Source organism: Dermochelys coriacea, chromosome 2 (assembly GCF_009764565.3).
Source record: "Dermochelys coriacea isolate rDerCor1 chromosome 2, rDerCor1.pri.v4, whole genome shotgun sequence".
Classification (NCBI taxonomy): Eukaryota; Metazoa; Chordata; order Testudines; family Dermochelyidae; genus Dermochelys; species Dermochelys coriacea.
In genome coordinates, this window is record NC_050069.1 from 122180551 (window position 1) to 122202368 (window position 21818).

A 21818-nucleotide genomic window follows, 5' to 3' on the forward strand; every position below is an offset into this window, starting at 1 on the left:
ACACAGTGCCCAAAAGTTCCTGGGCACAGTATAATGGAAGTCAGAGCTCCAGCCCCACAGAATCTGCCGTCTAACTTATAGTATTGTAATTTCCAAACATTCAAAATTCATGAGTCAGGCTGCCAAAAGATCGTGAGATTGCCTTAAAAATCATGACATTTTTAAAAATAATAATCTGGTGATTCTTTTTATTTGCCTTCTAGTTTTTGAGCTTTTAGGTTACACGTGGGTCACATTTTCAAACTTTTCTCAACAGCAATAAGGGCTAGAAATAGAGTTGGTAGGAAGACATAATTTTCATTATCTGATTTGATGTTATGATGTTCCAAAATTTGTTTTCATTCCAAATCTGAAGAAGAAAAAAAAAGTCAAAATTTCTCACAAAATGAAAATTCCTAAAACTTCTGATTTAGCACTATTGAAACATTTTGTTTTGGTAATGCTGAAACTATATAGAATACTGATTCTGCATTGACTACTTCATGGGTGGACACCAGAGCGCACACAGAGCCCTGATGAAGTCAATGGGGCTCCAAGCAGGCGCAGAGGTCTGCCCACATGATTCTCAATGCAGGATCTGGACCTAAGTTTCAATCTATCATCTTCCTCACTTCACCTGCCAACTGTGGAATACTTGATGGGGGGTCACTTTACCAGTGTTCTACCTTAATTGGTTCATCTAACCATTCTCAAGTTTCCATTTTAAATTTGGGTGCAAACCCAAAATCTTATTGTGAGACTCAGTCAGTAGTTTTGACTGAGTTTTATCTGGTTCTACTATATCATACCAATCAGAAAACGTCACATAATTCTGAAGCAAAATCTCAAATAGCCCAAATCTCAATTATAACTAAAAATTATGAACAATATTTTTGTGTACATTAAACTGAGTCTGAGTTCATGCGAAGAATTTGTAAGTATGGACAAATCATATAATGAACATGGTGCAGTTCAAATCTATATTGAAACCTGATGAACTCTGACTGGTTTTCAGTTTTACTGTAAGCATTTCTCACAACTCTGCTCCCCACTTGTTTTGTTACTGGACACAACACAGAGCAGTATACAGACTTAGCTCTATGGGCTCAATTCAGTAGGTTACTTAAGCATGTGCACACATTAATGGAAGTATTCATCTATAAACTACTTTAAATTATTCACCTTAGGTACCTTGCTGAACTGGGCTTATGTGAGAAATAATTAATATGCAGGTGAACCTGCTGTAACATATCTAAAATATGAATGAGCAAAACATATAGTACATATAAAATTTCCCCCACTTTCTTATATCTTATCTGTGACTGTTGCAATCACAAATTATGTACAGCCCAGAAATAATGCATTCTTGGCTAATGTATATTGCAACATATTGCTGCTAGAGTTACACGATGTTGTGCCATGTTTCACACACCTCTCAGTGAAGTGAAAACTAGGGCACAAATAGAACTGAATAAACAGTGAGGGGAAAGCTCTCTGTATAGTCATTCAAATTTGAAAGACAATCTCACTTTGAAAGTATTGGTGACCCTTTCTTGTTTAATTTCTATAGACATTTGACCATTTGAGTTTTATTAAGAATTAAGATTTACTAGTGCAAATACATGCTAAAGCTTAGTGTTCAGATTTAATGGTCAAATATATAAGCTGGAAACAAATTTATAAAATTTGGTAAATTTGAAATTTGTAATATGTGTTGGATTGATTTGTTTCATAAATCATCCAATCAGAAAAGAGAAACAATACTACAGGGCTTAAGTAACTAACCAACACAGAGCAAATTGCTAATTACAAATATTAGCAACAAATTGTTTGCAAATAATCTGCTCTGCAGAGTTATTTTTGGAAGAAGTTTGTGAATAATAGGTAAATCTGAGAATGTGAATGTTCACAAACAATTTGCAAAGAGGGAGAGAAATTAGCTGAAGAAATTATTCATTGTTAAGCATTCACTTAGCTCTAACCACAGGTTAGCTTTCCATCTGCGATACTTGTTTAGCATTCTTCAGTGAAAAGCCAGAGTGATCTAGCTTTCAATACAATAAAGGCCTGCCACATATAAAATACTGTGATCTTCATTTATAAATTAAATAATTTAGTCATATGTCTACCAAAAGCTAAATATTTCAGTGTAATAAATAGATACAAATAGCACTGCAACCACATATAGAGTCAGTTAATTTGGCCCAAAATGCTCTGAAATATGAAAAATTGCTAGATTATGGGCTGGGTCCTCTGCTGACGTAACTCAGCATAGTGCCAATGAAGTTAATGAAACTATGCAAGTCTATACCAGCTCATGATCTGGCCTTATATACCTTTCTTGATCTCTAGGTGCAAAATTAATAGAAAGAGCTAACCAATGCATCACAACCAATCAAAAGTTTTAGAGTATAAATGAGAATATGCTTAATTTAAGTCTATTGGCAATATTGAAATCCCCATTATTGGCAATGCTGGAAGCTCTAGGTGGTCCAATCTAGTTAACACTTTGGTCACATCTTCAAAGGAAACCAAATACAACCTCATTATTATTTTTAGGTAGGGCAATTAGAAGCGTACACCTTTTCCTGGAGCATGCACTGGAGTCCTTCCATTTCATTCCATGGAAGAATCTTGCAAAACCATCCAATATTAATAACCTCCTGTGTGAGTCACACAGTAAAAAAAAATGAAGAAATACTTCTGAGTGACAGTCAAACAAGGAAAGAGAAAAGGAAGCAAACAACAGCGACTGATGCTTGAATGCTAGAATGCAACTCCGTTGACTAAAACGAGACTGAAAGCCAATCCTCCATGCCTTTCCCAAGCAAAGTTTCCATTAGCCACTCTGAATAATTGAACCTGGGTTTCAAATTTTAGACTCAATACTATAATAATGGTTTTGCTTTCCATAAAAAATTACCTTAAATAAACAGAGAAACTACATAAATTAAGTCCACATATTCAAGACCATCCAATAATCTGGGGTGACTCAATTTCCAGTTGGCCAACCTGAAGACCCCTATGCTGCATATCTGCAGCCCCCAATCATTTCCATTGAAGTTGTGGTGTTAGATGCAGGGATTTTCAGGTGGAACCTACTCTTAAATGGGAGCCTCAAATGGAGATTTCAGATCTTTCATTTTATTTTCTTCTTGTACATGGAACTTTGTTTTCTATCCTTCACTCAGGTCAAGACACTCGTTCGTTTTCTTTTGAACTCCACAGCTTTCAAAGGGCTTTCCTTCTTTTACTACATGCCCACTTCTGCAGTTCCCTCATCACAGCATGAAATGGCATTTTTAAAAGAGATCCTCAAGGTTGACACCTGACATTATTTCTGTACGTGAAGATTCAAAATGAATTGAGGAAAAAGCTTCCTGCAAGTGCTCTTAGGCAAAGTTGTTCGAGATCCACTAGATCAACAACAAAAAGCTGACCAAAACATCCCAAAGAATCTCTTCTCATTTGTTGAAAATAATGATTGTATTACAATTTCTTGCAAATTAAGGACTGCATAAGGAGAACATGGTTATCATATCAAGTTAATCAAGCTGTAACCTGAGTATGAACATTTGAATAAAGACTGTATGTTTTAAATAGAAAATGAAGATTATGCCTACATAGTACTTTGATCCTGCGCTTTCAAACGCTTGCACAGGTGAATACATTTATGCTCAAGAGTAATTCTATTGAATTCAGTGGGTTTATTTGTGCAAAAAGGTATGCATGTGTAAGTGTTTGAAGGAGTAAGTGTTTGCAGGAAGGGGCATTACAGTGTCAGTTATCTTGTACCCAGCAATTAAATACAGTCTACTCATAAATGCTCTTACATAAAAGGTTACTCTAGCAATTAACATAAAATACATGTATTCTGAAGCCCATGACTCAAGAAAACCTTGCATGTCTATACATCAACCCATTACTTTTATGAAACGTAAACTTTCACTTTGTGAAAAGGATTCACATATCATTAACAGAGGCATCCTTCTCAGACTTAATCAGAATCCGTAACAAATAATTTCTAAGATACTTTATTTATTTCAGATTACTCATTTAGCTGTGTCTTTAATGATATGCTCACGTATTATTTCTCTGGCAAAACAACAATATTCTACAGTGTTTCCATACACTTAAATATGACATGTTTATCTAAGACTACCTGCTTGAAGATTGAACAGTAATTAGTCATGATCCTGGTCAACGAAGAACCAAATTTAGACTTTCCTGAAGTTTTGGAGGTTTCAATTCGAGGCCACTTTCCCAACTGCAAAGTTTGGTTCTGAATCTGAGGGTTTCCTAACATGATTAGATTAGAGCATCTAGTTGCGGTTCACCTGTAATTGTAATCCATAAAGTAGGCAAATTGTTGGGGGAAGAGTACCACCACTCCTTCCCTCCAAGCTGTGCCCACAAAATAAACTACATCCATTTGAGTCACCAAAATGAGATGTCTTACAGGGGAGCAAATATTCAAAACGCCATGATATGTGCTCACTGAGCTATCTGGACTCCTTGAGGTTTGGCTTTCCCTTGGGGGACTTCAATATGCACATGGGCTCTGCTAAATGTTGTGGGCTTGACTTCTTCTTGGCCAGGGAGAACAATGAAGTGGGGCTTTCTTCCAAACTCACTTATGGCACCGAAACAAGACATCACTCATGGTAAATCGTGCAGATCTGTGACAGTCCCTCTCCTTTCTCAAATGAGAACAAAATAGCTAACAGTGCTGACTTTTAAAGGGTACTCTACACCACAATAAGAAACCCATGGTTGGCCCAGGTCAGTTGACTCTAGCTCCCAGGGATCAGGCTCTGAAGCTGAAAAATTGCTGTATAGCTCTTCAGGCTTGGACTGGAGCCAAAGCTCTAGGACCCTAACGGGGGTGAGAGTCCCAGAGCTCTGGCTCCAGCCCAAGCTCAACCATCTACACAGTAATTTTTAGCCCCATGAGCCCAAGTCAGCTGACCTGGGCCAGCCGCAGCTGTGCTGTGCATCTTTTATCCCTTTTATAGATGTACCCTAAATTATCAGCACTGGGTATGTGAGGGAACAACAGCTTCACTGAACCAAATGGGGCAGTCCACACCTCAGAGCTATTTTTCCAGGCTCTCTTCAGATGCACCTTTGCACTAGTTACACCCAATTCACATTTTAAAGATTTCTTTGTAAACATAATAGCTAGAGATTTTCATTAAAAAAGAGAGAGAGAGTAAACTGAGATTCTGTGGAACAAGACAGCAGCTTGAGAGATGCCACCAGTACCCCATTCTGCTGCATACCAGCCAACCCAAGCCCTGAATGGGTATCAAGAAGGTGGCAGAGTTACATCTGTGTGTCCAGTTGTAACTTCTGCATTTCCTGACTTTTGACTCTGGAAACAGAGAAACCTGTTCTCCAACCATCACCAGCCACCAGTAAAGGCAGCAAAGGCCAACTGGATTAGTAAACTGTGTACTTGTATACTTGACAGGTAACAGTTGGTCAAAGGCTGATTAGCATTTAGTAATACTGCAGAATAAGTATTTATTTCCATAAGGGGGCCTGTATATACCCCTAAGCATGTGCAAAATATATTTAAAGCAGCATACGCACTGCCTGCTCTAGTCAGTCTTCTATTCCTCTTGACTCCACAAACTGGGGAGGGGAGGAGAGGGGTCGCTAAATTTTGTAAAGCAGTTTTTAGTGGTCTGAAGTCTTGAGGTTGCAAAAGAGTTTAAGCCAATCTAAACCCTTTGTTTTGATTAAGCTGCAAAAAACACAGTGTGATAGGACAGAGCACCTAGAGACCGAGGTTGGAGGAAGGACTAGAAGGGGCAGATAACAAGGCAACAGTCAGACAAGAATGAAGTGGGATCAGGGTGACTTGGGTTCAGGACAGACTGAGTTAAGGTCACTCTACAAGAGAGGAAGGCTGGTCCAGTGATTACAGCACTAGTCTAGGACTTGGAGACCTAGGTTCAAGGACCTGTTCTACCAAAAACTTCTGAGCTTAAAATGATTTATGCAAGATCTTCAAAGATATTTAGGCGCCTAAATACTTTTGAGGATCTGAGTCTGTCCGTGCCTCAGTCCCCCATGTATAAAATGGGGATAATAGTATTTTCCTACCTTCTGGAAGTGGTATGAGGATTAAAATGTGGAGGACCATAAGTATCTAAAATAGCCAGCTACATTTGCTCATTTTAAACCTGGGTAATTTTTAAAGTTTTTAAATCAATTTTACTGGTTGACATACATTGAAAAATATATGTTCTCAGGTAGGAGTGAACCATATTATATGTTAATACAAAAAGCAGAGTCTTGGAGGTGAAGTCTGCTCCGACTGATAGCTATGGGATTTTTTCCATAGACTTCAACTGGAGGATTAGACCCCTACATATTGGCACATAAAAACACAGGTTACCTGATTGAAAATGTGCACATCTATTGTGACAGGTATTATCCATCCAATAATCCTCTACACACATTGTTTTGAAAAGTTCACAACTAAAAGGAAGGTTGCTTGGTGTATAAAGTTTACATTTAGAGCTGGTTGCAAAACCAAAATTTTTCCCATGAGAAATTTTGAAACGAAAAAAAAATCTGAAGTTTTTTGGTCAAAAATGTCAGTTTTCTTGTGGGATGACTTAAAATAAGTGTTTGAAATATTGATTTGAGCCAATACATAAAAAAATTGCTCCATTTTGACTTAAACTGTCATTTTTTGGTGTGTGGGGGGGATGGGGGAGTAATGTTAAAACCAAAATTATATGAAATCCATTTGAAACAAAAATATTCAAAATTTCCCTGTGATGATAAAACTGAAATGTTCTGAATTGATGTTTTCCCTGTAAAAAGATTATACTTTTTACTAAAAGGTATTTTTTCATGGGCAAATGTTTCATGCAAAAAAGTTCAACCGGTTCTATTTATATTACAGTGGCACCTAGAGGCCTCCAATAGGGCTGGGCACCATTTGTCCTAGACATGTACAAACATTCAGGAAGCGACAGCCCCATCAAACTCACAATTAGATAGCTGTTGCAGTAACAACACTTTCATAGGATGTTAGTGTGAGATTGGGCTTGTCTACACTGCCAGACCTTGGGGCCCAGGAGTAGCAATGCATAGCAAAGTGCTGCGCTGTAACTCCCTGTGTGTACCAAAAGGTTCCTGGTTCGAATTAGTGAAATCCTCTTCAAACAGGATTACACTAATGAGAACTAGGAACCTTTTAATTTGTGCCCCCAGAGTAGCACTTTGGTGCACACTGCTATTCACACCCCATAGACCAAACTGCAGGACAGTGTAGTTGCTGCTGTAGCACTGGTGAAAGATTTATACTAAAGGTAATATTGGGTGTGCCAGGTCACAGGACAGTAAATTGACTTTAATCTATGGGTAATGTTTACTTTCCAGTCTTGGGCTAACATGCAAGACTTTTCTTTCTCCTTAGCAAAAGCATGATGTAAGGCATATGGCAGTTCTCGAGATTTTGTATAAGCCAGCATTGCCAGAAGCACTATGCAGGTGTGGTTAATAGTTATTTAATGATTCTTCAGAATTGCGTGTATCTGTCTGAACATAAATATAGTCTGATCGTAATCTTTTTTCACTCTGTGCATCATCCTAGCAGCAGCATTTCTAGTCCTATCCCACAGCGATGTTTTCAAATACCTAGTTGGATGTGGTATAGAACTCAAATGGATTGTATCATTCAAACCAGCCGGAAGCACTTTGTTGTCCTGTTGACTTGCAGCTGTGAAGAAGTCACTCTAGAGAAATAAAACTATTTGTTTTTTCCTCACAGGCGCTGTGAGTGATACAAATGCACCAGCTTCTGTAGGTTCAAATTCTGTGTGTTCGGTACATTGATGACTCACATGAGTCTCCTCCCTTCCACATGTTTACATAATGAAAAACAAATATTGTGAAGTTGCTAAGAGTAAAATTATCAGTTAACAGAACATTAGCTACTTACTGGAGCTGTTCTACTACTTGTCCCTCCCCAACAATCATATGGCTCCCATAATTATTCCAAATAATTTTTGGTGTTATTCATTAATAAAAATAATTGTGAGTGACTGACAGTACAGGGCAGTTTTGGGTTTTTTTTGGTTGGTTGGTTTTTTTGCAGAGGACAATAGTTTTCATAATTAGTCACTTGCTTTGATATGTTATTGACTTCTACTGTTATAAAATTAGCAAGAACTTATCTACCTGCCTCATTTAATCCAGAACACACCCTTCATGCAAATCTAATATGACTAAAACCCAAGACTAGTGTTTAATTTCAAAATGTCTCCACTAGAAGGTTAATTATTAAAGCATGCAGCTTCATACAATAGTACATTGAGTCAATAAGCTTAGTAGTTAGAGCAGTGGTCTAGTAGTCTGACAACCTGGGTTCTGTTCCTAACTCTGCCACTGACTTGCTGTGTAAACTTGATCAAAACGCTTAACTGCTGTAAGCATTCATTTCTCTATTTGCAAAATAGAGCTAGTACCATCACCTTTGTAAAGTGCCTTGTGATGCATAGAAGAAAGAGGCCACAAAAATGTGTAGTTAATTTATTTATTTGTATATATCAGAGATTCAAATTCAGCCGCTCAATGCTTTGAAAACTCATCAAAAAACTTGAGGCCAGATTCTTAGAGGATATAAATCCGTGTAACTTCATTGACTCCATCAGAGCTGTTCTGATTTATACCAGCTGAGGATCGGGCCCTCCCCAAGCTTATAGTGTATTTTTGTTTGTCACCTCAAAACAGTGCAAAGACACTTGATTTCGGAAGCCAACATAAAGATTTTACCAGCATGGGTTTGGGATGACCCCACTGCTCATAAGTGATGATGAAGCCACAAGGGATTTGTACAGGTTGCAAGTATCAGCATGGAGGAGTTTTTCAAAGTTGCTGTTGATGCTCCAGAGCTGGCCAGAAGGAGGGAGGATTAGAACCTGGAGCTTTTCCTTTCTTTCTCTATCTCTTTGTGTTGGACAAATGACTTCTAGAGATCAAGGTTAAAATCTCTGAAAAAATGAAAACCAGATAGTGAGTGATGGAGACAGGGCAATAACGAATTAGGAGGGAAGAAGGAGAGAAAAAAAGTGAAGGGGTGGATGGAATGGAGGGGACAGAGTAAAAGGGGAAGGAGTAGGAATGGTTGCACTATGTCTCCTTAGTTCTTCACATAACTTCTCCTCTCTGGCACTTTCAAAACTGTTCAGACTCCAAGGTCTCCATCAGTTTGCTGGAAGTGTTCAAAGTGAGAACTGCCATGGCTGTTTAATCCTATGTGAAGAACAGGAACCTATGATATTTCATATTGCTCTATTGTGCAGATTAATGACATGCAATCTTTGTGCAGTACTGCCACTCCCCCCTTGAGCTTCAGAAGCCCCCCCACACACATCCTCCAGCACAGCTCTACTACAGAAATGTAATGGTGCAGAGTCTTGAGAGGGCCTCATCAAAATAAGTTTCCTCCTGCATGTTTAGAATTACAACCTAAATACTTCAGTAGATTACCTTTTTCTTTAAAAAAAACAAAGTCCTTATTTTGCTTTTTTCAGAAGAAAGAATCAGTCAAAACATCTTAACCAATGTCAGTGTTTACTTCCATATTTGCATAGCTCCTAACTTGCGCAATTTTGGAATTCTACTGTGAAATAACAGTTCAAGACCACACCTGAGTAACTACTATATGATGCATTTGTTATTCCACAGTCCCAAAAACAGTACTGTAACTAAATTTAGTGGAAATGTATGTTGTATTATGGTTTCGCAACTGCTTATAAATCCATTCTTTTATTTTCAAATTGGCTTAGAAAGTATTCCACTGAAAGGACTAGGACCAGAAAAGTTCAGTTGCTTTTAGCTATATCTCTAAAACCCCTTCACATGGCTGCCCTTTTCTGCTTGTCGGCTCTTCTTTTACGTTGGCTTGTCTGCTCTGCCAATTCATAGATTTTAAGGACTGAAGAGACCATTACGACCACCTAGTCTGTCCTCCTTCACAGCACAGACCATAGAATTTCACCAAGTAGTTCCTGTGTCTCAAGCCCATAACTGCTGATTGAGTTAGAGCATTCAGAAAGACACCCAATCCAGTTTCATCCCCCCATTTGTCACTTTCCCACAAAAACCTCCTCTTTGAGGAGGGATTTCAATGCAGAATGGAAGGCAAAATAATCCATAAAACCACTACCTCTCTCCCCATTTGGATTTTACCTCTGTTATGGTAGCTATAAGAAATCATCTAATTAGTTATATGGTAGGGCATATATGGACAATTATTAACACATAACACTTTGCAAAAATGTTTTGACTGTACCCGTCCTGAATCTTCATGTCACTTTTCTTAAGCACTGAGCCTGCAAGATGCTCCTCATAAGCTAACCTCTGTTTCTGCCTGGAGCCCCATTCAAGTCCATGAGGCTCAGCATAGGTAGAGTTGCAGGTTTGGGCCACTGAGCTGTAAATTCTTTGGGCACAGAAGGCAGCATCTTATGTTTGAACAGCCCTCGCACCACTGCTGACTGAAGCCTCTGTTATGTGGCCCTAGAAGCTAAAGCACTAGACTGGGATTCAGGAAACCTGTACTCTAGTCCCAGCTCTCCCAGAGGCCTGTTGGGTGTATTTAGGAAAGACACTGCATCTCTGTGCCTCAGTTCCTCTAACATATGAATAATAATACTGCCCTCATTTGTAAAGTCTATCAAGCTCTACTACTGAAAAGTGCTGTGTAAAAAATATGTATTATTATTGGACCATAAGGGTTTATTAATAAGTCTTTTTTTTTCACAACAAGAAGATATTTTTGCCACTCTGTCACAAACCAATATATGGGAGAAGAGATTTTGCTCTGACTTTTTTTCTTAAATATATAAAGGGCATGGAAAGTTTCAGACCAAGAGAAACTCTTAAGAAACATATTCATGTATGAAAACAGGTTTGAAATGAAAGTCCTGGCTTTACATTCAGTTTTTGATACCTGCCAAAGCCAAACTAAAAACACTTCCTAAATAGAATGGGTATTTTAATGGTTTTATTATAGAAAGCATCTGAATCCCTAGAGTTCATTGTGTGGGGATTCATATAGACACGTATTCTACTCCACTGATCAAATTCCTCTTCATTTCTTGATTCATTTGTACCAGTCTGGTTTTCTATAGTTTAGGCTCCAGATGGGTTTCCTTAACTATTAAAAAAATTATACTGCTATTTGCTAACTTTCAAGCCTGTCTGGTTCATTTGTATACACTAGTTGTGTCTTGTATTGTGGGCAGCTCATCCAAAGACAGCTCTTTGAACTGGTCCATTGTTACCAGTGTATTGTGTTCTCCGATTTCATCATTCCTGGCAAGTCACGGAACACTTGAAGCTCTAGTGGTGGGGGCAGGGGATCAAGTGCTCTATCCAGCTGAAGTGCTAAACATCTCATGTCTAGAAATAAGCCCCTCTGCTGCCAACCAGAGAGGTCATCACTGACACCTATGATACCATCAACAGGTCTTCTCTGTTCTGGTTAGCAACAACACTCAGGCTGGATGAAATTATTTTGTCTAGTGAACTGCCTGGGCATAACAGAAAGGAACTGCAGCATAACTGATGGCAGCTCAAAAAGACTGGAGCAGAAAGGGGAGGAGAAGGTATTTGTGCTCTTACCATTGTTTTAAAGAGTGGCACACTTCTTTTGTAAATTGCATTCTGATGTGTACAACCAATGTGTAACTAGTGTGGAGACAGCATGACTGGATAAAAAAATAAATAGAAAATGGAACCATTAGTTCTATCTAATATTACTATTTTTTTAAAAAAATCCTATTTATGACTTAAATCAGCCCATGGGGGAAATATAGGCTCTGATTCTTCCAAACTTACTCGCAATAAATATTACTTTACTCCTTACTGACTTCAGAGTAATTACTGTGGAGTAAAGTAGTAGTATTCAACAAGAATGAAGGTAGGAGAATCAGGACCATGATTTGCAGATAGTATGTCACTTCTCCTCCCTTCTTTTTGTGTAGCTGCTGCTTTTGGGGATTTCATCTGTCAAAATAAATAAAAATGTGATACTCTTAAGAGCTAGAGCAATTTTCATTTTAGAACAAAGTAATATTTGCTTCTTCATTTATATTTGCTTTACAGGAAGGATTTTTGTTTTGTTTTTTAAACTTGCACTAATATAGCACATCAAAGTGCTTTTGATGCGAGTTTATTTAATGGAATCTGCTTTTTTCCCTGATGATTGTATTAATCTTCATAAATCTAAAGGCAATATCGTACCTTTTTAAACTATAGCAGGAAGAGACTTGTGGCCCTGACCTATGCAGGTTACATGCTCTCTATGGTGAGTTATGATACTTAGTCATATATTTTCCTATTCATGGAACATTGGTTGCTGCTTCAACAGCAGCACAAGAGAGTGGGCTGAGTTATGCTCTCATTTACACCAGAAACTGTGGATTTAGGCCCTATCCTGCAAACACTTACACATAACTTTACTCAGGTAAGTAGCCCCATACACTTCAATGGCACTCCCGCATTCCAATCAAGTTACACATGTGCTTAAGTGTTCACAGCATGGGGACTTGGACCCCATGTCAAAGCAGAATCAGATGCAGATGACACTATCAATGTACCTTGATAACTGTGGGAAATTTATATTAACCTCTGAGCTGAAACTCAAACTCAGGGAAAACTCCAGCTTTGCCATTCATTCCTAGTCTTGGAACATGGCCGTGAAAAAGCCTCTGTTTTGTCTGACATGCTCATCTACAGCATCTGAATGACTTTTAAGTTCTTTGAATAAGGATAAGAGACAATGAGTACATTTTCCACACAAATGGTGGAAAGGTAATAAAATAAACATCAAAAGGTAGTTTACCAAATCATGGCTTCTCCATTGCCATTTACAACAAAGGCAGGAAGAGGAAGAAACCTACCCTCACCACTGGCATCATGTTAGAAAAATACAAGTTTTGGAAGCAATCGGAGCTTTTTTTCCCATACCCTTAGCACAAACATTGACACTTCACTTTTTTATTAAGTCAACTATTTGTTAAAATGTTTCATCTCATGTTATTTGAAGGGGAAAAAAAACTGAAAAAAACCCAAAAAACCCAAAGGTGGCCTCCCTCTTATTTTTTGGACTTTTTACATTAGAGACGGGCCAAGTGGTAACTTGAGGAAGAAGACACCCACCCCTTATTAAAATTAGATAAATACAACAGGAAAGTACAGATGAAAGAATGAAGAGTCCCTTCATTGTTCAACGTTTACTATTCAAAACGTGTAAAATTAAAAATTGGCAAGTTTTCTGAGGCTTTCTCCAGGTGCATGGGTGAAAGCAATCCCATCAAAAGAGAAAGTGCCGCTATTTGTGTTTCTTTCAATACACTTTTAAATCTGCATTCTTCCATATTTCTCTCCACCACTCCTCAGCTGCAAAAAAGATAAAGGGCAATGCAAACCTCAAGGATAAATGGACAGTGGTATTAGCCGAGCATCTAAAATAGAATTATGATGTAACTTTATAAACCTTACGCACTATCAGCACTCACTCCAAAAAGTCTAGGCTCTCAGTATGTGTTTCTTTTCTTATTATTAAGCAATTTGTTCACCCACCACCCAGCTATTCAGGTCTTGGAACACAGAATTCAGGTATATTATCTATAAAGATGTGACATAATCTTTGTCCTGGTTTCTGGAAAGGTTATATTCTAGAAAGTCTTCCATATGCTCACAAATGAGGTCTAGTGCAGAATTTTAATAGGTTAGAGCTTACTCCCATTTTAAGTCAACTGATTTTTTGTAAAGCCCAGTACAGAAAGCAATTTTCAGAGAAATCACAGGTTCCACTGGCTATCAATCCATGTCTTTGCTCCCTTTAGCAAACACTCCTATTGAATACAGGTTACATTGAAGTGAATTGGACTACTCACCTCAATGAAGACCAGACCATGGCAGTTGTGAAATACATATTAAAAATATTCCATGTTAGATTTTTCTGGAAAGAAACAGGTAAAACAAATGAACTCTAAGTCCTAATTCATTATATAAATTTTGGTCCTTTGAATTTTAGTGTTATGGGGCATGCAAAAAAACATTGATGTAAAGCAGCTTTTTAATGTTTTATTTACAGAGCAACGATCTAATAGACAGTTATACAGAGGGAGATACAAAGACAGGTTCTGAAAGAAGTCAGCTATATTGTTTTGTTCAGTGTCTCTGTTCATTAGATGTATACATAAAATCAAGGTCAGAGTTTTGTTGAAGTATTTCCATCAGAGCATGTAGAAGTGCCTACCCATTCACTTTTCCTTCTGGACTGGGAGGGTAAAGGTGAGAATTAAATGAATATCAAGCTACATCAGTCAGGAGGAATTCACAACGAAGTTTATACAGCTTCCCAGTGAAGCGCTGTATTATTTTTAATAGGGTGTTTAGCTGTCATATTACAACTTGTTACCAAACACAGTATTATGTAAAAATAATAAATGTGTAGCTGGTGTTGCTCTGCCACCTACAAGTCATCCTGAACTTTACACCTGGCAGGAGGAACCTGCTATGCAAACCTACACACACCCACACGCTGTCCCTGCTGGCTTCCTTCACTCAAAACACCCAGGGATGGGAGGGAAAGAAGGGGTGGAACCTGGCAGAGGAAAACACAAAAACAAAATAAACATGTTGCATGAAATAAACTTTCCAACAAGATCTGAGATGACAGGGAGATTATGACTCTGATCTTGCTTATTAGTGGAAGCCTACCTTTGCTACCTTGTTTCCCCGCCCACCATCCTTTCAGATCCTGGTTCTAGCTCCGCCTCTCCTCGGCTGCCTAAGTATTATAATGGGCTGGTCTAAAAGTGGTGCAGAGAGACAGAGCCAACAGGGGAGAGAGAGAGAGAGAGAGAGAGAGAGAGAGAGATAATAACAACTTGACAATACTACTAATAACACTAATAACTTGGCTGCTGCCACTGCTACAGCAAGAAGTCAGCTCAGAATCTCAAGACTGAAGAAACCAGGTCCCTTGCCACAGGAGCACCAGCAACTACAGACAGAGAGAGGAGGAACTGCCCATCCCTAGAGACAATATATTCCATTTGAATTGCTCTGTGGACAGTAACATGAGGAACCTCTCCCGAAAAAGGGACACGATCAAACTTTGAGGGTCTGGAGAGAGGATCTGACTTTGCAGAACTACCCATCCGAGACCGACTGACTTGGGGTTAGTTGGTTTTCTTCCCACCTGGAGCAACCAAAGTCAAAGCAGCGGGGAAGGACACGGGGCCTCCCCCTAAGAGAAGGGGATCACTGAGGGGTGGAAGAAACGGCGAGACCTCCCTGCCCCCCAAGTAACCTTCGCTCCAGGAGGCTAGGAGGGGGGCAGCCTGTCCTCCAGGGACCTGTGCAAGTGAGAAGAGCCCTCCCCCCCGTCCAACCAACCTCCCCCCCCCCCGGCCCCTGGTCTTTGCTACTTGCCAAGGGTGAAGGGGGAGCCAACCCCCAGCCCGCGCTGCTCGCCAAGAAGGAAACCTTTGCCGCTGTCCAGGGGAAGAAACAAGACCCCCCCCCCCACACACACACAGGCTGTTCCCGACAGGGAAGGAGACCCCCCGCCAGCCACCTCCCCAGCCCAGCTCCGGGGGCTGCCCTAGAGCCGCCCCCAGCCCCAGCCTGGCGGCCAGGGGAGAAGAGGCCGGGCCCCGGTGAGGCAGCAGCCGCGCTATGAAGCTGGAGGTCTTCGCCCCGCGCTGCGAGGACAAGCTGGGCGGCAGCGACCAGGAGGGCAGCGGGGCCCCGTCCCCCGCGCCGGGCGACAGCGAGCTGGGCTCGGACGGGGACTGCGCCGCCCACAGCCCGGGCGGCGAGGGGGAGGGGGCGGCGGCGGGCGCGGGGCCGGCGGGCGCGGAGGGCGGGAAAGCGAGCAAGCCCTACACGCGGCGGCCCAAGCCGCCCTACTCCTACATCGCGCTCATCGCCATGGCCATCCGCGACTCGGCCGGCGGCCGCCTCACGCTGGCCGAGATCAACGACTACCTGATGGGCCGCTTCCCCTTCTTCCGCGGCGCCTACACGGGCTGGCGCAACTCGGTGCGCCACAACCTGTCGCTCAACGACTGCTTCCTCAAGGTGCTGCGCGACCCGGCGCGGCCCTGGGGCAAGGACAACTACTGGATGCTCAACCCCAGCAGCGAGTACACCTTCGCCGACGGGGTCTTCCGCCGCCGCCGCAAGCGCCTCAGCCGCGCCCCGCCGCCGCCGCCGCCGCCGCTTCCCGCCCGCCCGCCAGCCCCCTGCAGCTGCGGCGGGGCCGCCGCCGAGGAAGGGCGAGCGGGCGCCGCCGCGGCCAGGCCGGCCTCCAAGTTCTCCAGCTCCTTCGCCATCGAGAGCATCCTGAGCCGGCCCTTCCAGCGCGCCCCCGCCCCGAGCCCGGCGCCCTGGGCCGCGCCGCCCGGCCCCTACCCGCTGGGCTCCTACCCGCCCCCGCCGGCCTCGCTCTACGCCGGTGGCGGCCTCCTGCCGCTCAGCGCCTACGGGCCCCCGCCGCTGGAGCGCAGGAGGGGGGCGCTGGCGGCCAGCAGCGGCCCCCCGCCGCCGGAGCCTGCCCAGCTCTTCTCCTCCCCTTCCGAGGCGCTGCTCGGCTCCCCGCTCTATGGCCCCCTCCGGCTGCCCGGCCCCTTGCACACAGCCCCGGGGCTCCCTGCCTCGTACCCGCCCTACCCCCTCGAGAGCCTCCGGACTTAATACAGACCCCTCCTCCCCGAGGCGGGGAACACGTGGAGGGGGAGCAAGGGAGGAGGTGGGCGACGAGGCTCTGGCGTCTGCGCTGTCTACCCAGAGACAAGTGACTGTGCCTTAGACCTCACCGGGGCGGGGGTTGACACAAACCAAAGTGGGGCGCTTTGTAGTTGGACTTCGCAATGGGCCACAGCGCTTCTTAGTCACTGTTGAAACTACTTGGCTTAAGGCAGGTGCCTGATCTGCTCTCGCGCTGGTTTCTCGCTGCGCGAAGCCATGTGTCATTGATCAGGGGACCAATTCCGTCAGGCTCAGTCCCGACTACGGGTTTGGGGGTGCGCTGGGCACCCAAGGGCGAGGGCTGGGCGAGTGAAAAGGTGCCAGAGGTTGCCGGGTCATTTCTCTACTCCGAACCACTGCATCACTGTGCCAAAATAACCCCCCCCCCCCACCCTCCACCCCCGTGCAGAACCTCGCATTTCGCGAAGAGGGCGTGGGTTTATTTATACATTGTACACTAAAAAATGTTTTAACACGGCAGGTTGCAGCTTTTTTAAAAAAAATATATCGTTAGGTTGGGTTCAATGAAATGTCAGCCGTGATCTCTTTCTGTGCTCGATCTGTTTTCCGAGTTGTGGTTTTGGAGATAAGACCACTGGCAAGCCAGGAGTGATTTTTTTTTCCCCCTCTGTATATTTGTGCGTGACTATTTTATGAGAAAAAGAAAAAAAACCTCAGGCTTCATGGTTATTTTCCAATAAAAGAACTCCACAAGGAAGAGCGTGATGTCTCTGTGTAAGACAGGTGGGCGGGGAGGGGGTTGATACCGACAAGGAAACCATGTAAAATAGTGCTAGAGAAAGAAGTTGTGTGGACGGAAAGAAAGTGGCCAGGTTGCAGAGGTAGGTAAGCCCTCACGTTGAAGGAGAGCACTGGGCTCAACTGCATTTTTTGGAAAAAGAAAAGGAGGACTTGTGGCACCTTAGAGACTAACAAATTTATTAGAGCATAAGCTTTCGTGAGCTACAGCTCACTTCATCGGATGCATTTTTTGGGAGAGAGTTTGGTGGTGGTTGTCCGCCCCCCGCCCTAGTGCCCATTAGCGTTTAGATGCGTGATGTACAGAGATTCATTAGCATTCCTGTTGACTGAGACTTGAGTCAGCCTTTTGGAAGAAGTGTGCTCCCCAGCCCGGAGAAAGCATCTAGCTACAAAGGTGACATAACTGTTTAATTCCTCGTGTCAAAGAGTGTTCGAGTACTGGTGTTCATTCCTTCAGAAGGACTGGCCGTTGAAAGATAATCTTTTGGAAATGAGGGCCAGCTAAACATTTGCTTTGTAAAAAAGGTTCTCTGCAGTACCTTTTTCAGAGGACAGAGCCGAAACTTAATCCTATTGTCTCATCTCCTTACACAAACGAAAGTTGTTTCAGGAAGGTTGTTAGTACAACTTGATTCTAACTGCTTTTGGTAGAACAAAAGTCCCCCCTCACGTTTTTCTCCTGATGTGTTTTCGGTTTACTGATAAAACCACCCACGGGTACACACACACACACACACACACACACCCCTTTAAATGCAAGGCTTGTCAGGAAAGCCCTAAAAAAAGAAAAGCAAGAGGTGCAATCTTTAGGGGTTTTTTTTAATTAATTATGATTTTAACAGCGTTGCGAAACTCAGTTTAAAAGTTCTCCTTTGAATGCCTTAACAACTAAAGAGTTGCACTACTGAAAACTGGTATCCCCCCAACCCTTTTATAACCTCTCATATTTACGGGAGAGGAATAAACTGAAATCTGGTGTATTTTATTTATATTTTGACTCTCTGGATTTTCTTATCTCCCTCACTCCATTTACCATTCGATATTTTTTTCTTCAGAACAATTTGCAGAATAGTTAAAAATGCCTGCAGAAAAGGAAGTCTTCTATTTAGTTGCCTTAAACAATCTCAAAGCGAAAGCGCTTACTTATTTTAATAAAGTCCATGCCGATTTCATGTGTTTTAGCTCAAACCGTAACATCCATAAGAGCACCGCGAGAGATCAGTGTCTAATGTATAGAGTAATCAACCATTAAAGGAATTGGTTTCCATAAAATTCTTTGCACTTAAATATCATTTTATCCTCAAGGCCCTATGCAAATACTAATTTGCCTTTCCATAATCTACCTTTTGCTATAGCTTGTGGGGTTTGTTTGTTTTTTGGGTTTTTTTGTTTGTTTATTTGTTTCTCTTTAAAAATGGAGAATCTAGTTGTCTCTAGACCACGGCTAACATCTTGTTAACATCCTTAGGGATGATTTCAGTGTACTAATTGTACTTTGATATGACAATATAGTATTTTTTGTTTAAATATAACCAAAGTATTTTTAAAAATCAAACCTGGTACAACACTTTTTAAAATCCTGTTTTGTAACAGATCACAATTTTTTTAAAAAAAGAATGAAATATAAAAGGATATAAATTTAAAGACTTACAAAAGTGCTTTCAAATATTTCAGTCTTTTACATGAATACCAACTTTTCAGATTTGCCTTTTTGTGCATTTCAGGATTGTGGATAATGGGTATTATATTTGATAACTGTATCCTCATCAGTCCTGGCAGGTTTAGTTTACTTTTCCTCATCAAATGCCCGCCTCTTCAGATTTTTTTCCAGCAAAACTAGGGTTCTGTCAGGTGCCCCAGGTAATTTTAGCTACAAATCCAGATGCCAAATTAGCAAGTGCCAAATTAGAGTGCATGAACAGCATGGGAGACTCAAAAGAGAATATACAATATAGGATTACATTCTGATATTTACTAATTAAAGAAGTCTCTGGGCCTGATCCTGCTCCCTGATAACAATGGAAGTTTTGCTCAGTAAGGACTGCAGGATTGGGCCCTTTTCAAAGCAATGTCTCTCCCCATATTTACATTCTTTCATCTTTCTGCTTCAGAAATGGAAAAAGCCACCTAGGAATTTTAGTTAGTTTCAGTTACGTGGAAATGTTGTTCCCCACAATAAATACTACTTAAAGGTTGTGTGTGTGGCTTAAGTAACTGATTAGTTTAATTGCTTACTAGTTACTAGAAGAAACTGATTTTACAAGAGGATTTAGTGGTCTCAAGCAAACTAAATGTAAACTCAGATGTAGTGAGCCAAATCCTGCTCCATTTATTCATTGAAGTAATCCCATTAAACTCAATGGGACTAACAAAACTACTACTAATGTGGCTAGAGTTTGACAAGGACATTCCAATACCCAGAACAGGAGGAGTCTTGTGTCCTCAAGGAGGAGCCTGTAGATCTTTTAGGACTCCTTTCTCTTTCAATCCTCTGTGCTAGATTCTCATCCAGGTAGTGTAGCTACTCTTCAATCAAGATGCAGCCTTTCCTGGCTGCAGTGCACTACTGACATACCCTGGCAGACACAGCATTGGGACCAGAGCTGAGAAAGGAAATCTATGGTCTACAACTGTAAATCAAGCCTGTCGCCTGTGAAAGATGGCTACGGAAACACAGCACCTGTCCAAACACTTTCCAGAAGCAGGTAATCGGAGAACCGACACTTTACATTTTTGTGTGGAACAAGCAAATTAACGTTTTCTGAGCCCTTCCCAAAACAACAAGGCTGTTTATGTCTGTTCGCTGTCATTCTGATCTCCTAATAAATCAGGATGACAGAACTGAGACACATACATTTTCCTTTTGATATTTGAAACACCAACAGTGAGCCAATACTTTATCCCTTCCCCTTTCTGTTTTTAGCCCTATAGGACAATGTGAACTCTTACCAAGATATTGGAGTGGTTCTGTTGAGTGTGGGTGGAGTTCAGGGCTCTTAGAGACCAGTTGACCTCCATGCTCAGAGGAAACTCCCAATGACTTCAGCGGCAATGAGAATTTTGCCCGAGCATGGAGCATGCACACAAAAATCCCACACACCTTCCCCTTGGCGCACAAAGACCTGCAGGAATCTTAAATGCCTCCTCAGGCCTTTAGGTTTAAACTATAGCTTTCCAGTTCCATTGATCAATACAGTTGCACATCCTGCTTCACAGTTTATTCTTTTTTGTGAATAAATAGATTATTCTTTTTTGTGACTTGTTGGCCATGACTCGCTGGCTTAAGGGGAAAGCTATTTCAGGTATTAGTTCATGTCTCAACCATGAGGAGGAAACACATACTACAAATCTCAGAAGTGTCCATGGATGTCAGCAGCATATTGGTTTCTAGAACCTGAACAATATCGAGAAACCTGAGCCCTAGCAAGGTACAATACAACTAGACTAAATACTCCTATTTTAAGTGGAGGCAAATCACTTTGCTCATAACCTTTGTAGGCAGATCTCATCAGGATAGTTTATTGATAGTTTTCAGAGTAGCAGCCTTGTTAGTCTGTATCAGCAAAAAAAAAAAAAAAGGAGTACTTGTGGCACCGTAGACACCAACAAATTTAGCTTCTACGGTGCCACAAGTACTCCTTTTCTTTTTTCTTGATAGTGTTATTTTCATCTAGTTATTTTTATTTATTTACTTTTGCACTGCAGCACCAAGAGAGTGGTGTCTTGGTGTGACATATACTGACCTCTCCATGCTCAAGACGACAAAGCATGCCTGCCCCCTACCAATAGCTTTTTTGGCACTAATGAGGAGCAGCGGGCTCTGGCCTACTGTAATCTTTACACTCTGCACTTTGAATCAGATTTGTAAAGATATTTAGACCGCTAGAGACACAGATAGGTGCTTTAGACAATCTCAGTAGGGGGCTAACTCTCATGAGTGTTCCATGAGGGAGGTTCTTAGGAGCTTTGGCGGATCCCACTACGTATCAATCTTAATCTTTATGCACCTACAAACTTCATTTTGGGAACAAAGGGTCAGATTTTCACCTCCCTCAATATATTATATCACAATCATTAGTGTCAATGGGATGTACACGCATCTAGAAAAGCGCAATCCCTCATTCCACCCGTGTGATCTTATAGCAATTAGGTGCCTTTGAAAAGTTTTACCTTCATCTTTATTTTTTTGCTGTAGTAGAGCCTTTTCATATATTGTTTTAAACTACTCTTATGCATTTTCTGTCATACCAATTTCTTACTCACACTTAATATAAAGTGTA

General features: G+C 41.5%; 1 protein-coding gene across 1 annotated transcript; it reads left to right on the top strand.

Annotated features, from left to right (window-relative positions):
- Positions 1–14826: 14826 nt before the first annotated feature.
- On the top strand, positions 14827–17613 carry FOXQ1 (forkhead box Q1). The gene has a single exon (XM_038389071.2). It carries the CDS (start codon positions 15703–15705, stop codon positions 16720–16722), a length of 1020 nt encoding a protein of 339 aa, XP_038244999.1. The 5' UTR covers positions 14827–15702; the 3' UTR covers positions 16723–17613.
- The last annotated feature ends 4205 nt before the right edge of the window (positions 17614–21818 follow it).

Excerpts from the sequence above, each read along its gene's own strand:
- FOXQ1 (XM_038389071.2), top strand. The coding sequence starts at position 15,703 with ATGAAGCTGGAGGTCTTCGCCCCGCGCTGCGAGGACAAGCTGGGCGGC.